Source organism: Oncorhynchus tshawytscha, linkage group LG07 (genome assembly GCF_018296145.1).
Source record: "Oncorhynchus tshawytscha isolate Ot180627B linkage group LG07, Otsh_v2.0, whole genome shotgun sequence".
Taxonomy (NCBI): Eukaryota; Metazoa; Chordata; class Actinopteri; order Salmoniformes; family Salmonidae; genus Oncorhynchus; species Oncorhynchus tshawytscha.
The window spans coordinates 59,625,614-59,643,012 of NC_056435.1; the positions used below are offsets into that span (position 1 = coordinate 59,625,614).

Below are 17,399 nucleotides of genomic sequence, written 5' to 3' on the forward strand. Positions count from 1 at the left end.
CTCTCTCTTTTTCTTTTTCAGAGATGCAGACACACACACACACTCTCCCCTTGATCCTCTCTAGCATAGTGAGATCCAGTCGAAGAGACACACTGTATGCTAGTGTTAAGGCATGGCTGCAGCAGTGTGTGATGATAGAAGGCCATGTGCCTCCCTGAATCTCTCCCCACCCCAGACGCCAACTGTCAAGCAAACAGCAGAGGTGTGACATCTCAGACCGGGGTGTGGAATGCACAGTACCAGTCAAAAGTTTGGACACACCTACTCATCCAAGATGTTTTATTTTTTTATACACATTTTACATTGTAGAATAATAGTGAACACCATGAAATGACACATATGGAATCATGTATTAACCAAAAAAAGTGTTAAACAAATGAAAATGTATTTAATATTTGAGATTCTTCAAAGTAGCCCCTCTTTGCCTTAACGACCGCTTTGCACACACTTGGCATTCTCTCAATCAGCATCATGAGGAAAGTTTTTCCAACAGTCTTGATGGAGTTCCCACATATGCTGAGCATTTGTTGGCTGTTTTTCCTTCACTCTGCAGTCCAACTTATCCCAAACCATCTCAATTGGGTTGAGGTTGGGTGATTGTTGAGTCCAGGTCATCTGATGCAGCACTCTATCACTCTCCTTCTTGGTCAAATAGCCCAAAAAGATAATTACTTGACACATTGGAAATCATTTACCAAAAAACAAGGGCAAACCTCAATGCTATTTAGCCTAAACAGAGAGGACACAGTGGCAGAATACCTGACCACTGTAACTGACCAAAAATGAAGGAACGTTTTGACTATGTACAGAGCATATCCTTGCTATTAAGAGAAGCCACCACAGACAGACCTGGCTCTCAAGATAAGACAGGCTATGTGCACACTGCCCACAAAATGAGTTGGAAACTGAGCTGCACTTCCTAACCTCCTGCCAAATGAATGACCATATTAGAGACACATATTTCCCTCAGATTACACAGACCCACAAAGAATTTAAAAAACAAATAAACTCCCATACCTCATGGATGAAATACCACAGTGTACCATCACAGCAGCAATATTTGTGTTGCCACAAGAAAAGGGCAACCAGTGAAGAACAAGCCCCATTGTAAATACAACCCATATTTATGTTTATTTTCCCTTCTGTACTTTAACTATTTGCACATCGTTACAACACTGTACATAGACATAATATGAAATGTCTTTATTCTTTTGGAACTTTGGTGAGTGGAATGTTTAGTGTTCATTTTTTATTGTTTATTTCATATTTGTTTATTATCTATTTCACTTGCTTTGGCAATGTTAACATATGTTTCCCATGACAATAAAGGCCCTTAAATTGAATTGAGAGAGAGCTCAACACTTTCACCATGAGAGAGAGCGAGATAGGAAGAGAGCACGCAACACTTTCACCACGAGAGAGCAGCACTTTCACCATGAGAGAGCAGCACTTTCACCATGAGAGAGCAGCACTTTCACCATGAGAGAGCAGCACTTTCACCATGAGAGAGCAGCACTTTCACCATGAGAGAGCAGCACTTTCACCATGAGAGAGAGAGCGAGAGAGAGAGAGAGAGAAGGGGGTAAGGTCGTGTAAGAGGTGTAAGTGTGTGTCTGTGTGTAGGAGGAAGGTTTTAGCGGGACAACCCCCACTCCTCCATCCCCGGCTACTGCCTGCCCCTTTCCGCGTCTCACATCACCACCCCAAAGTCTATTAACATTTCCATTACAATGACTACGTCCCCCATATGGTGTATATGTGTGTGTGTTTCTCAGCTTTGTGTGTGTGTTTGTGTGCATACATGTGTTAGACTGGTGAATCCAAGTGTGACTGTACAGCATGGTACTTGAACATGCATTTAGATGTATTGTAAGGCTTGTGAATCTGAGGATAAAAGAGGAGACCATCCCCGTTCCCGAAAATGGATCGCTCCTACAGACATTGAGCCACGTGGCTGTGTCTTGTTTTATAAAACAGGCAGACAGGCATTCAGTTACTATTTGATTGAATGTTAGAATGGGTAAAACGAGTGACCTAAGCGACTGAGCGAGGTATGATCGTCTCAGAAACGGCCCGGCCTCCTGGGCTTTTCCAACACGACAGTATCTAGGATTTATCGAGAATAGTGCAACAAACAAAACAACATCCAGTCAGAGGCAGTCCTGTGGGCAAGAACAGCTTGTTGATGAGAGAGGTGGAAAGAGAATGTCAAGATTCATACACGATAACAGGAGGGCCACAAACAGACAAATAATAGTGCAGTGAAACAGTGGTGTACAGAAGTGCATCTCGTAAACGCACAACTCCTCAATCCTTGTCAGGGATGGGCTATTGCAGCAGACGGTCACATCAGGCTCCACTCCTATCAGCTAAAAACAATAGGAAGTGACTCCAGTGGGCACCAACACTGGACAAGAGGAGTGGAAAAACATTGGAAGGAACATGACAGCGATTTCAGTTTACTGGAATGGCCTGCACAGTGCCCAGACCTCAACCCAACAGTGCATGTTTGGGATGAGATGGAACGGGCTGTAATCGCAGCATGGATGTATCGCCATCCAATCTGCAGCAACTGTGTGATGCCATTGTTTCAGCATCGACTAACATCACCGTGGAACGTTTCCAGACAACTTGCCGAAGCCATTCCCTGAAGAATTCAGGCTGTTCTGGAGGCACAGGGGGGTCTGACCCAGTACTAGATGGGTTTACCTAATAAACTGACGGTATATCATAATATACTCAGAGCTATGTCTTAAGTGTTTGTGTGTGCTGAGTGAATAGCTCAGATTACTACACATCTTCACTGTCCAACCAACACTAGTTTCCTCTTTCTCAATATTAATATTTTACCTAATTCCTAGTTACCTAACACAACAAACTGATACACTTTGCATTTAAGTCAGGATTTAGGCCCACATCCTAACTAATTCCGGCAAGTATAGTACCTGACTGTAGGTGCAGCCAGCAGCAAGCATTTCCCCAGGAACTTGACATTTTCTTTGTTTGCACTGAGGTGTTGTTTGGAGCCAAGTCTGCTACTGCTAATGAGGTTGGGTGGTGGCCAGGTATCTGCAGGTTCAAACCCATTGATGTACACATGTTGCCCCCAGAGACAAGAAACTACTTTGTCAAAAGGCAGTTTGCACCCCGACCAACACGTGCCGAACATCATAGAGGCTAGGTCTGCGCTGTCTTTTGTGGGAGCAGTTTTGGGGATTTGAACCCGCAACCTTGGGATAATGGTGATGCTCTTGGCATTGTGAGGAGTGCTAGGAGCCCAGGAGAGAGCTTATTTTGCGATTTGGACTGAGAATACTCTTTGAAGAGGACAGACAATAGACACCCTACACACACAAGCAAGCACACACACACACACACACAAAAGTACTCACAAAAACAGGGGTATAAGTGTGTGCGTGTGTGTGTGAGCCTGAGTTCGCAGGTCATACACATGAGCAATGACAAAGACTCTTGACCGCGTGTAAGGCAACATGAATTCCAGTCTTACAGCCCAGTGACTTTGCAAAACAATGGAACGAAGACAAGGAAGAGTTCACTGAACATGGATTACAAGACAATGGCAGATACCTTGGTTATAAGTATTTTCTATGAATGGAAATAGAGAAAGATAGAAATGCAGATTTGCTGTTCAGTGTCTTGGCTGATCTAAGACAATGTTTGAGGAACAATTCTCTGACAGATATTGTATGAAAGTATCTCTTTATGTTAAAGATAAAGATTCTCTGTCCATCTCTTTTTCTTTAGAATGTGTTTCCTTTCATAGTAATTGTCTGCTCTCTCCACATGGCAAATGGCTAAATTGCTCACAATACGACTATTTTATAAATGACAGCTCAGTCAAAGACACAAAGACGACAGCTGAAGATATTTATGTAGTCATACTGTCTTGGCTGTCTTCAGTCCATGGCTGTTTAACTAGGACTGTCTCCTCAAGGTTCATACATAAGTTCATACACACACACACCTTCGGTCAAATTGCCCCTTTAATAATCATGAGAATCATGGCCTTAAATTACTGGACCATTTTACCATGCCCCTAAAGAGAGACTCAGAGCAGGGTTCCTGTCGTGTCTGTGTATCTGTAGACCCGCCATGGGCCACGCTCCCGTGGATATGTCCAGTGACACTTTAATGTGCTTGGCTTGTCTTGTGGATCCCTGCGGGCTGAGAGCACAGAAGCTGCTGGGGCTCTGCCTGCCATGCAACATCCTCACACACTTATGTGTAACCGGCGAGGCAGAGGAGAGTGTGTGTGCACGAGAGTGAGAGGAAGAAAGTGAGGGAGAGAGAGAAGAGGGATGGGTATGTGCGTATCAGAGAGTGTGGTGTGGTAAGGGTGTTGGTTATATGGTATATAACAGTGATTGATAGTGGGGTGGCATTAACATGCTCAACGACTCAACCTAAACCCTGAAACCAACCCTCTCCTTCCATCCCCCTCCTCCTCCTCTCCTTCCATCATCCTCCTCCTCCTCCTCTCCTCCCATCACCCCCCTCTCCTTCCATCATCCCCCTCCTCTCCTTCCATCATCCTCCTCCTCCCCTCCTTCCATCATCCTCCTCCTCCTATCATCCCCCTCCTTTCCTTCCATCATCCTCCTCCTCCTCTCCTTCCATCACCCCCTCCTTTTCTTCCATCATCCTCCTCCTCCTCTCCTTCCATCATCCCCCTCCTTTTCTTCCATCATCCTCCTCCTCCTCTCCTTCCATCACCCCCTCTCCTTCCATCATCCCCTTCCATCACCCCCTCCTTTTCTTCCATCATCCTCCTCCTCCTCTCCTTCCATCACCCCCTCTCCTTCCATCACCCCCTCCTTTTCTTCCATCATCCTCCTCCTCTCCTTCCATCATCCCCCTCCTTTTCTTCCATCATCCTCCTCCTCCTCTCCTTCCATCACCCCCTCTCCTTCCATCACCCCCCTCTCTTCCATCACCCCCTCTCCTTCCATCACCCCCCTCTCCTTCCATCATCCCCTTCCTCTCCTTCCATCATCCCCTTCCTCTCCTTCCATCATCCCCTTCCTCTCCTTCCATCATCCACCTCCTCTACAGTGCCTTGCGAAAGTATTCGGCCCCCTTGAACTTTGCGAACTTTTGCCACATTTCCGGCTTCAAACATAAAGATATAAAACTGTATTTTTTTATGAAGAATCAACAACAAGTGGGACACAATCATGAAGTGGAAAGACATTTATTGGATATTTCAAACTTTTTTAACAAATCAAAAACTGAAAAATTGGGCGTGCAAAATTATTCAGCCCCTTTACTTTCAGTGCAGCAAACTCTCTCCAGAAGTTCAGTGAGGATCTCTGAATGATCCAATGTTGACCTAAATGACTAATGATGATAAATACAATCCACCTGTGTGTAATCAAGTCTCCGTATAAATGCACCTGCACTGTGATAGTCTCAGAGGTCCGTTAAAAGCGCAGAGAGCATCATGAAGAACAAGGAACACACCAGGCAGGTCCGAGATACTGTTGTGAAGAAGTTTAAAGTCGGATTTGGATACAAAAAGATTTCCCAAGCTTTAAACATCCCAAGGAGCACTGTGCAAGCGATAATATTGAAATGGAAGGAGTATCAGACCACTGCAAATCTACCAAGACCTGGCCGTCCCTCTAAACTTTCAGCTCATACAAGGAGAAGACTGATCAGAGATGCAGCCAAGAGGCCCATGATCACTCTAGATGAACTGCAGAGATCTACAGCTGAGGTGAGAGAATCTGTCCATAGGACAACAATCAGTCGTATATTGCACAAATCTGGCCTTTATGGAAGAGTGGCAAGAAGAAAGCCATTTCTTAAAGATATCCATAAAAAGTGTCGTTTAAAGTTTGCCACAAGCCACCTGGGAGACACACCAAACATGTGGAAGAAGGTGCTCTGGTCAGATGAAACCAAAATTGAACTTTTTGGCAACAATGCAAAACGTTATGTTTGGCGTAAAAGCAACACAGCTATCACCCTGAACACACCATTCCCACTGTCAAACATGGTGGTGGCAGCATCATGGTTTGGGCCTGCTTTTCTTCAGCAGGGACAGGGAAGATGGTTAAAATTGATGGAAAGATGGATGGAGCCAAATACAGGACCATTCTGGAAGAAAACCTGATGGAGTCTGCAAAAGACCTGAGACTGGGACGGAGATTTGTCTTCCAACAAAACAATGATCCAAAACATAAAGCAAAATCTACAATGGAATGGTTCAAAAATAAACATATCCAGGTGTTAGAATGGCCAAGTCAAAGTCCAGACCTGAATCCAATCGAGAATCTGTGGAAAGAACTGAAAACTGCTGTTCACAAATGCTCTCCATCCAACCTCACTGAGCTCGAGCTGTTTTGCAAGGAGGAATGGGAAAAAAATTCAGTCTCTCGATGTGCAAAACTGATAGAGACATACCCCAAGCGACTTACAGCTGTAATCGCAGCAAAAGGTGGCGCTACAAAGTATTAACTTAAGGGGGCTGAATAATTTTGCACGCCCAATTTTTCAGTTTTTGATTTGTTAAAAAAGTTTGAAATATCCAATAATTGTCGTTCCACTTCATGATTGTGTCCCACTTGTTGTTGATTCTTCACAAAAAAATACAGTTTTATATCTTTATGTTTGAAGCCCGAAATGTGGCAAAAGGTCGCAAAGTTCAAGGGGGCCGAATACTTTCACAAGGCACTGTACTTTCAACATCCCCCTCCTCTGCTTCCACCCCCATCCTTCCACCCAAGATCCAATTCCAGAATATTCCACAATTATCTCACATAGGGCAGTAGAGGTGTAAGAGGATGGAGAGCAAGCGAGAGAAAGAGAATGAAGGGTGAGCTTGAATAAGAATGGTTAAGAGAGAGAGAAAGATGAAAAAGGGGGAGGAGGTAGAGAAAGATGAAAAAGAGAGAGGGTGTAGAGAAAGATGGGAAAGACAGCAGGGTAGAGAAAGATGGAAAAGGCGATAAAAAAAGGGTTAAATAATTTAAAAAATGTATGGGAATGGAATCAATGCAAGCCGGTCCAGAGGGCGGCCCTCAATTTGGGCTTAGAAGGAAGCGTGTCAGAGAGAGAGGAAGGAGGGGGAAAAGAGGAGAGGTGCTAGCTGAGTAGCCGAGACATGGACAAAAAGAGGGAGGGGGTTATGAGTACGATGGTGGGCTAGGGGAACAACCTCTAGTCATTAATACTGAGGGATTTTAACCAGGGGTCTACCCCACAGAGAGGTACCCCCAACACCCTCCAGCGCCCCTCTGCTTAACCCACCTGGTCTCTGTTAATGAGGATCAAAGTCAGGCATTGAGATGTTTGGGTGGGGTGGAGTGGTGTGTGAGTGGTGTGTGAGAGAGCGAGAGAGAGAGCGTGAGACAGAGAGTGAGAGAGTGCGAGAGAGAGAGTGAAAGAGTGAGTGTGAGAGAGAGAGAGTGAGAGAGAGAGTGTGAGAGAGAGTGAAAGAGTGAGCGTGAGAGCGAGAGAGTGAGAGAGAGAGTGCGAGAGAGAGAGCGAAAGAGTGAGCGTGAGAGCGAGAGAGTGAGAGAGAACGCGCGAGAGAGAAAGAATGTGCACCAATAGGATCTACAGTTGAAGTCGGAAGTTTACATGCATTTAGGTTGGAGTCATTAAAATTTGTTTTTAAACCACTCCACACATTTCTTGTTAACAAACTATAGATTTGGCAAGTCGGTTAGAACATCTACTTTTGTGTATGACACAAGTAATTTTTCCAACATTAGTTTACAGACAGATTATTTCACTTATAATTCACTGTATCACAATTCCAGTGGTCAAAAGTTTACAAACGCTAAGTTAACTGTGCCTTTGAACAGCTTGGACAATTCGAGAAAATGATATCATGGCTTTAGAAGCTTCTGATAGGCTAATTGACATCATTTGAGTCAATTGGAGGTGTACCTGTGGATGTATTTCAAGGCCTACCTTCACACACAGTGCCTCTTTGCTTGACATCATGGGAAAATCGAAAGAAATCAGCCAAGACCTCAGAAAAATAATTGTAGACCTCCACAAGTCTGGTTCATCCTTGGGAGCAATTTCCAAATGCCTGAAGGTACCACATTCATGTGTACAAACAATAGTACACAAGATTCAACACCATGGGGCCACGCAACCATCATACCTCTCAGGAAGGAGACACGTTCTCTCTCCTAGAGATGAATGTACGTTGGTGCGAAAAGTGCAAATCAAATGCAGAACAACAGCAAAGGACCTTGTGAAGATGCTGGAGGAAACAGGAACAAAAGTATCTACAGTGGGGCAAAAAAGTATTTAGTCAGCCACCAATTGTGCAAGTTCTCCCACTTAAAAAGATAAGAGAGGCCTGTAATTTTCATCATAGGTACACTTCAACTATGACAGACAAAATAAGAAAAAAAATCCAGAAAATCACATTGTAGGATTTTTAATGAATTTAGCAGCTTGGTTTGAAGAAATCAACTGTGGGAGCAATTATTAGGAAATGGAAGACAAACAAGACCCCTGATAATCTCCCTCGATCTGGTGCTCCAGGCAAGAACTCACCCCGTGGGGTCAAAATTATCACAAGAACGGTGAGCAAAAATCCCAGAACCACACGGGGGGACCTAGTGAATGACCTGCAGAGAGCTGGGACCAAAGTAACAAAGCCTACCATCAGTAACACACTACGCCGCCAGGGATTCAAATCCTGCAGTGCCAGACGTGTCCCCCTGCTTAAGCCAGTACATGTCCAGGCCCATCTGAAGTTTGCTAGAGAGCATTTGGTTGATCCAGAAGAAGATTGGGAGAATGTCATATGGTCAGATGAAACCAAAATATAACTTTTTGGAAAAAACTCAACTCGTCGTGTTTGGAGGACAAAGAATGCTGAGTTGCATCCAAAGAACACCATACCTACTGTGAAGCATGAGGGTGGAAACATCATGCTTTGGGGCTGTTTTTCTGTAAAGGGACCAGGACGACTGATCCGTGTAAAGGAAATAATGAATGGGGCCATGTATCGTGATATTTTGAGTGAAAACCTCCTTCCATCAGCAAGGGCATTGAAGCTGAAACGTGGCTGGGTCTTTCAGCATGACAATGATCCCAAACACACCACCCGGGCAATGAAGGAGTAGCTTCGTAAGAAGCATTTCAAGGTCCTGGAGTGGCCTAGCCAGTCTCCAGATCTCAACCCCATAGAAAATCTTTGGAGGGCGTTGAAAGTCCGTGTTGCCCAGCAACAGCCCCAAAACATCACTGCTCTAGATGAGATCTGCATGGAGGAATGGGCCAAAATAGTGTGTGAAAACTTATAGAAAACGTTTGACCTCTGTCATTGCCAACAAAGGGTATATAACAAAGTATTGAGATAAACTTTTGTTATTGACCAAATACTTATTTTCCACCATAATTTGCAAATAAATTCATTAAAAATCCTACAATGTGATTTTCTGGATTTTTTCCCCTCATTTTGTCTGTCATAGTTGAAGTGTACCTATGATTAAAATTACAGGCCTCTCTCATCTTTTTAAGTGGGAGAACTTGCACAATTGGTGACTGACTAAATACTTTTTTTGCCCCACTGTATATCCACAGTAAAAACGATTCCTTTATTTATTTTTGATTTATTTCACCTTTATTTAACCAGTTGGGCTAGTTGAGAACAAGTTCTCATTTGCAACTGCGACCTGGCCAAGATAAAGCGTAGCAATTCGACACATACAACAACACAGAGTTAGACATGGAAAAAACTAAACATACAGTCAATAAAGAAAATAAAAAGTATATATACAGTGAGTGCAAATGAGGTAAGTTAAGGAAATAAATAGGCCGTGGTGGCGAAGTAATATAGCAATTAAACACTGGAATGGTAGATCGGTAGAAGATGAATGTGCAAGTAGAGATACTGGGGTGCAAAGGAGCTAAATAAATAAATAAATACCAGTATGCTGATGAGGGTAGGTAGATAGATAGATGGGCTGTTTACAGATGGGCTTCGTACAGGTGCAGTGATCTGTGCACTGCTATGACAGCTGGTGCTTAAAGCTAGTGAGGGAGATTTTTGCAATTTGTTCCAGTCATGGGCAGCAGAGAACTGGAAAGAAAGACGACCAAAGGAGGAATTGGCTTTAGGGGTAACAAGTGAGACATACAGTGCCTTGCGAAAGTATTCGGCCCCCTTGAACTTTGCGACCTTTTGCCACATTTCGGGCTTCAAACATAAAGATATAAAACTGTATTTTTTTGTGAAGAATCAACAATACAGTTTTATATCTTTATGTTTGAAGCCGGAAATGTGGCAAAAGGTCGCAAAGTTCAAGGGGGCCGAATACTTTCGCAAGGCACTGTACCTGCTGAAGCGCGTGTTACGAGTGGGTGCTGCTATGGTGACCAGTGAGCTGGGATAAGGCGTGGCTTTACTGAGCAGAGACTTGTAGATAAGCTGAAGCCAGTGGGTTTGGCGACGAGTATGAAGCGAGGGCCAACCAACGAGAGAGTACAGGTCGCAATGGTGGGTAATTTATGGGGCTTTGGTGACAAAACGGATGGCACTGTGATAGACTGCATCCAGTTTGTTGAGTAGAGTGTTGAAGGCTATTTTATAGATGCCATGACCTAAGTCGAGGATCGGTAGGATGGTCAGTTTTACGAGGGTATGTTTGGCAGCATGAGTGAAGGATGCTTTGTTGCGATATAGGAAGCCAATTCTAGATTTAATTTTGGATTGGAGATGCTTAATGTGAGTCTAGAAGGAAAGTTTACAGTTTAACCAGACACCCAGGTATTTGTAGTTGTCCACATATTCTAAGTCAGAGCCGTCCAGAGTAGTGATGCTGGACAGGCGAGCAGGTGCGGGCAGTGATCGATTGAATAACATGCATTTCGTTTTGCTTGCATTTAAGAGCAGTTGGAGGCCAGGGAAGGAGAGTTGTATGACATTGCAGCTCGTCTGGAGGTTAGTTAACACAGTGTCCAAAGAGGGGCCAGAAGTATACAGAATTGGGTCGTCTGCGTAGAGGTCTACCAGAGAATCACCAGCTGCAAGAGCGACATCGATGATATTTACAGAGAAAATAGTCGGCCCGAGAATTGAACCTTGTGGCACACCCATAGAGACTGTCAGAGGTCCGGACAACAGGCCCTCCGATTTGACACACTGAACTCTATCAGAGAAGTAGTTGGTAAACCAGGCGAGGCAGTCATTTGAGAAACCAAGGCTATTGAGTCTGCCAATAAGAATGTTGTGATTGACAGAGTCGAAAGCCTTGGCCAGGTCGATAAATACGGCTGCACAGTAATGTCTCTTATCGATGGCGGTTATGATGACGTTTAGAACATTGAGCGTGGCTGAGGTGCACCCATGACCAGCTCTGAAACCAGATTGCATAGCGGAGTAGGTATGGAGGGATTCGAAATGGTCAGTAATCTGTTTGTTAACTTGGCTTTCGAAGACCTTAGGGTAGGATAGATATAGGTCTGTAGCAGTTTGGGTCTAGAGTGTCACCTCCTTTGAAGAGGGGGATGACCGCGGCAGCTTTGCAATCTTTGGGAATCTCAGACGATACAAAAGAGAGGTTGAACAGGCTAGTGATAGGGGTTGCAACAATTTGGCAGATCATTTTAGAAAGAAAGGGTCCAGGTTGTCTAGCCTGGCTGATTTGTAGGGATCCAGATTTTGCAGCTCTTTCAGAACATCAGCTATCTGGATTTGGGTAAAGGAGAAATGGTGGGGGCTTTGGCGGGTTGCTGTGGAGGGTGCCGGGCAGTTGACCGGGGTAGGGGTAGCCATGTGGAAAGCATGGCTAGCCGAAGAGAAATGCTTCTTGAAATTGACGGGATGAGGTCTATGTCATTCCAGGATACCTCGGCCAGGTCGATTAGAAAGGCCTGCTCGCAGAAGTGTTTCAGGGAGCGTTTGACAGTGATGAGGGGTGGTCGTTTGGTCGCAGACCCATTACGGATTCAGGCAATGAGGCTGAGATCTTGATTGAAAACAGAAAACAGCAGAGGTGTATTTGGAGGGCGGGTTAGTTTGGATGACATCTATGAGGGTGCCCGTGTTTACTGATTTGAGGTTGTACCTGGTAGGTTCATTGATAATTTGTGTGAGATTGAGGGCATCAAGCTTAGATTGTAGGATGGCCGGGGTGTTAAGCATGTCCCAGTTTAGGTCACCTAGTAGCATAAGCCTAGAAGATAGATGGGGGGGCAATCAATTCACATATGGTATCGAGGGCACAGCTGGGGGCAGAGGGAGGTCTATAGCAAGTGGCAACAGTGAGAGACTTGTTTCTGGAAAGGTGAATTTTTAGAAGTAGAAGCTCAAATTGTTTGGGTACAGACTTAGATAATACAGAACTCTGCAGGCTATTATCTTTGCAGTAGATTGCAACACCGCCCCCTTTGGCAGTTCTATCTTGGCAGAAGACGTTATAGTTAGCGATGGAGATTTCAGGGTTTTTGGTGGTTTTCCTAAGCCAGGATTCAGACATGGCTAAGACATCTGGTTTGGCAGAGTGTGCTAAAGCAGTGAGTAAAATAAACTTAGGGAGGAGGCTTCTAATGTTAACATGCACAAAACCAAGGCTTTTATGGTTACAGAAGTCAACAAATGAGAGTACCTGGGGAGTGGGAGTGGAGCTAGACACTGCGGGACCGGAATTAACCTCCACATCACCAGAGGAACAGAGGAGAAGTAGGATAAGGGTACGGCTAAAGGCTATACGAACTGGCCGTCTAGCACGTTCGGAACAGAGAGTAAAAGGAGCACATTTCTGGGCACGATTGCATAGATTCAAAGCATAGTGTACAGACAAAGGTAAGGTAGGATGTGAGTACATTGGAGGTAAAACTAGGCATTGTGTAATGATGAGAGAGATTTCGTCTCTAGAGATGTTTAAACCAGGTGATGTCATTGCATATGTACGTGGAACAACATGGTTGGTTAAGGCATATTGAGCAGGCTCTACAGTGAAATAAGACAGTAATCACTAACCAGGACAGTAATGGACGAGGCATATTGATATTAGAGAGAGGCATGCGTAGCCAAGTGAACATATGGGTCCAGTGAGTGGTTGGGCTGACTGGGGACACGGCGATTCAGAAAGTTAGCAGGCTGATGCTAACAAGCTAACAGTTAGTAGGCCGGGGCTAAACAAGCTAGCAGTTAGCAGGCCGGGTTAGCAAGCAAGCAGTTAGCAGGGGCTAGCAGTTAGCAGACCGGGCAGGCAAGCTAGCAGTCAGCAGACCGGGGCCGGCAAGCTAGCAATTAGTAGACCGGGGTCCTCGGGCAGATTATGTCGGTATTCCAGTCATAGGGGATCTGCGGGGTTTCGTGCCCCGTACCGGCTGTAGAAGGGGTCCGGATATTGTAGCCCAGGAGTATGCTTCGGTGGTAGCACAGGGCCCTGGACGGGCTAGCTTCAAGCTAATTGGTGCTTGCTCTGGGATGGAAACGCTAGCCAGGAGGAGTCATCCGGGATTGCGGTTAGCTAGTTGTGAAGATCCAGATGAAAATGTTCAGTTTGCGGTAGGAATCCGGGGATAAAAATAATAGGTCCGTTATCCTCTGGTTAGTCACGTTGTTCGAACTGGCGAGAGCTTTCCGAGCTGAAGGTTAGCTGATGACCACTGGCAATGTTTTGCTGACTGATATCTGGTAGTTAGCTGGCTTGCTGCAGTTGAGGAATTCCAGATCCGAAGTAAATATAAATACTTTAGAAAATAAAGCAGATCCAAGCCACATTGGGTGAGGCGGGTTGCAGGAGAGTATTTAGAAGTTGAGGTTTAGCAAAATCTTTAAAAAATATATGCGAAGAAAAATATGTATATATCGTTTTACAAGGGACACGACAGGACAAAGACGTCTGACTGCGATGCCATCTTGGATTCCAGAGGAATATCGACATAACCTGAAAGGCCACTCAGCAAGAAATAAGCCACTGCTCCAAAACCACCATAAAAAAGCCAGACTACGGTTTGCAACTGCACATGGGGACAAAGATTGTTCTTTTTGGAGAAATGGTCTGGTCTGATGAACCAAAAAATAGAACTGTTTGGCCATAATGACCATTGTTATGTTTGGAGGAAAAAGGGCGAGGCTTGCAAGCAAAAGAACCCCATCCCAACCGTGAAGCACAGGGGTGGCAGCATCATGTTGTGGGGGGGCTTTGCTACAGGAGGGACTGGTGCACTTCACAAAATAGATGGCTTCATGAGGTAGGAAAATTATGTGGATATAATGAAGCAATATCTCAAGACATCATTCAGGAAGATAGAGCTTGGTCGCAAATGGGTCTTCCAAATGGACAATGACCACAAGCATACTTCCAAAGTTGTGGCAAAATGGCTTAAGGACAACAAAGTCAAAGAATTGGAGTGGCCATCACAAAGCCCTGACCTCAAATCCTATAGAAAGGTTGTGGGCAGAACTGAAAAAGCGAGTGCGAGCAAGGAGGCCTACAAACCGGACTCAGTTACACCAGCTCTGTCAGGAGGAATGGGGCAAAATTCACCCAATTTATTGTGGGAAGCTTGTGGAAAGCTACCCGAAACGTTTGACCCAAGTTAAACAATTTAAAGGCAATGCTACCAAATACTAATTGAGTTTATGTACAATAAGTCTCTGTGCTATTATTCTGACATTTCACATTCTTAAAATAAAGTGGTGATCCTAACTAACCTAAGACAGGACATTTTTACTAGGATTAAATGTCAGGAATTGTGAAAAACTGAGTTTAAATGTATTTGGCTAAGGTGTATGTAAACTTCCGACTTCAACTCTACCTTGTCAAATGGACACATTCACACATTTCATACAGATGCATTATGGACTCCTCTTTCTCCCTCTTTGCCTCTCCCAGTCTACCTCGCACTCTCCTGCTTCTTTCCCCTGTACTATTGAGTGGTAAAGGGGGTGTCAGCTGCAACATTGGAGGCGACCCACAGCCACAAGCTTCCAATCTTTAGACAGCCTATCCAGCGGCGGGGCTGTAAATGACCAGGTCTCCACATGGCCTGACAGGTCTCCACATGGCCTGACAGGTCTCCACATGGCCTGACAGGTCTCCACATGGCCTGACAGGTCTCCATATGGAATACACCTGACATTTGCCCATTCCCCTGGTGTGCATGTGTGCGACACGGGTGACCATGGTTTGTAGGGGCCGCGATTTGTGCGGACGGTGGTTTGTGGGGACCCGGGTCAAATGGCAAGATCTAATTAAAGGTGTATTTGGTGGGACGGAAGGTTGTGTGTGTGTACTAATGAGACATCGTTGGTCCCCTGTTGACACCTGCCAAAGTCTTTATTTAGATATGCTGTCTGAGGTGTGTGTGTGTGTGTGTGTGTGTGTGTGTGTGTGTGTGTGTGTGTGTGTGTGTGTGTGTACGCCCATCTGTGTGTGAGTGTCCAATACATATTTGTCGGTGAGTTTGATGTGCTGGAGCGAGTGTGCGTGCGCGCAGGCTTTTGTGCATATGTGCCAATGTGCATCCCTGTGTGCATCTGTCTTACCTGTTTGTCGGAGAGTATGTAGATGTGCTGGAGGTCAGGAGAGAAGAGCAGGTCTCGAAGGATGGGGCTGAAGCCATCACTCACAACCAGGTTCTCATAGAGCAGAGCAGGATGCGTGGGACTCACTGAGTTAACCAGGATCTAGACAGAGACACAGAAAGATGGTAGGTTACATACTTGTCCTGTGTTGCTCAGTTGGGTAGTTTTGCTCTTGCAACCCCAAAGATGAATTCCCACTAGGGTCACATAAAATGTATGCACTCACTGAACTATACGTTGCTTTGGATAAAAGACAGATGGGGAAGGATTATTGTGAGAACAAAAGTCAAATATATGCTCCTATAGGAGATCTATGGTCCTTTGTGATTTGTTAAAAGTGTAGCACTTTTGATAACTACACTATACCAGAGGTTATATCTGGACAGGAGTGATTCCCCACCAAAACCAGACAAAAGAAAGATCATGATTTTGGGGTATTTTACAAAATGTAATCCATAGAATGGTCCTTTGGAGGAAGGCTGGTTGACATATAATTGACATTTGTATCATACATTTTGTCATTGTTAAAAAAAGGCCAGGGTAAGGCCAAAATGTCATAAATACAGTGCCTTCAGAAAGTATTCACACCCCTTGACTTGTACCACAGTTTGTTAAGTTACAGCCTGAATTTAAAATTGATTAAATTGTCCAAAATGTTGGTCACTGGCCTATACTGTCAAAGTGGAATTACGTTTTTCATTTATTTTTTATTTTCAAATTATTCAAAAATGGAAAGTTGAAATGTCTTAAATCAATACATATTCAACCCCTTTGTTATGGCAAGCCTAAATATATTCAGGAATAAATAATAGTGCAATAATAGTTTTTTGAATGACCTCATCTCTGCACCCCACACATACAGGTAAGGTCCCACAGTCGAGCAGTGAATTTCAAATACTTGAGTTCGGATTGGTCTGCCATGTATTATGCTTCTGTCTATAACATGAGCTGCTTAGTATGCGTAGATAATAATTTCTATCGCTGCTTTGTTAAAGAGCTTTTTTTAAGCCATGAATAACTGCAAAAGTGATGCTACTGCTCAACAACAACGCTGCCCTGGATTTAGCAGGCGCTATTGACAATGATGATTGGGAAAAGTTGTGATGGACTACTTTCTGCACAAGGTCAGTGTGAACCGGAGTGACTTAAAACAATGGGCCAAACAAGCTGTACAAACAAAACTGAAAAATATTAGCTAGCTAGATAACATTGAACATAGTTGGTTAGCTTTAGCTACCTGCAGATTCATACTACAGTATTTCATGTGGCTAGCTATGACAATGTGTTTGTATTGTTAGTAGTATTGGTTGGGATTATGGTTCATTGTTTAGCGCGCTAACTACATGTCTAAACAAAAGATTCCACTTCAGCAGATGATTACATGACCCATCAAGTTAGCCTGGTGTGTCTGGGGGTGATTACGGCCACCTATTGTATTTCATGAACATGTGTACATGTCTAGATAATAGTGACCCGTCCACTTAGCTAGATGTGGCTGGGGGCTGGTTATAGCATTTCTTTCACATGACCCATGAATTTAAACAAGTGTGTCTGGGTAAGCATCATCTAACAATTCTAAAATATTTTTATCCAGACACGTTCTATTATTGATATTTCTACTATACAAATATGAAAGTAACCATTTCACTGTACCGTTTACACCTGTATCCTGTGCATGTGACAAATAAAGGACAACATGACCTGCACCAAAGTCAGATTAGGATATAGGCAAAGGACTAGATTAAGTGTATTTTTACCTGGAGTTTTTCCTTATTGTAGGCTACTACTTTCACCACGTTTAGTCTTGAAATCTTTGGTTGTTTACTACACTACCGTATTCCCTCTGTTTAGTACATGACCTCAC

At 44.2% G+C, this 17,399-nt stretch overlaps 1 protein-coding gene across 1 annotated transcript in view; it reads right to left on the reverse strand.

The window, feature by feature from the left end:
* The window catches only part of LOC112254952 (plexin-A1), a 402,693-nt gene that overhangs the window by 208,382 nt on the left and 176,912 nt on the right, over positions 1–17,399 (reverse strand). Inside the window, 1 exon segment of the mRNA XM_042324754.1 lies at positions 15,497–15,637. Within this exon segment, the coding sequence (XP_042180688.1) occupies positions 15,497–15,637 (141 nt within the window).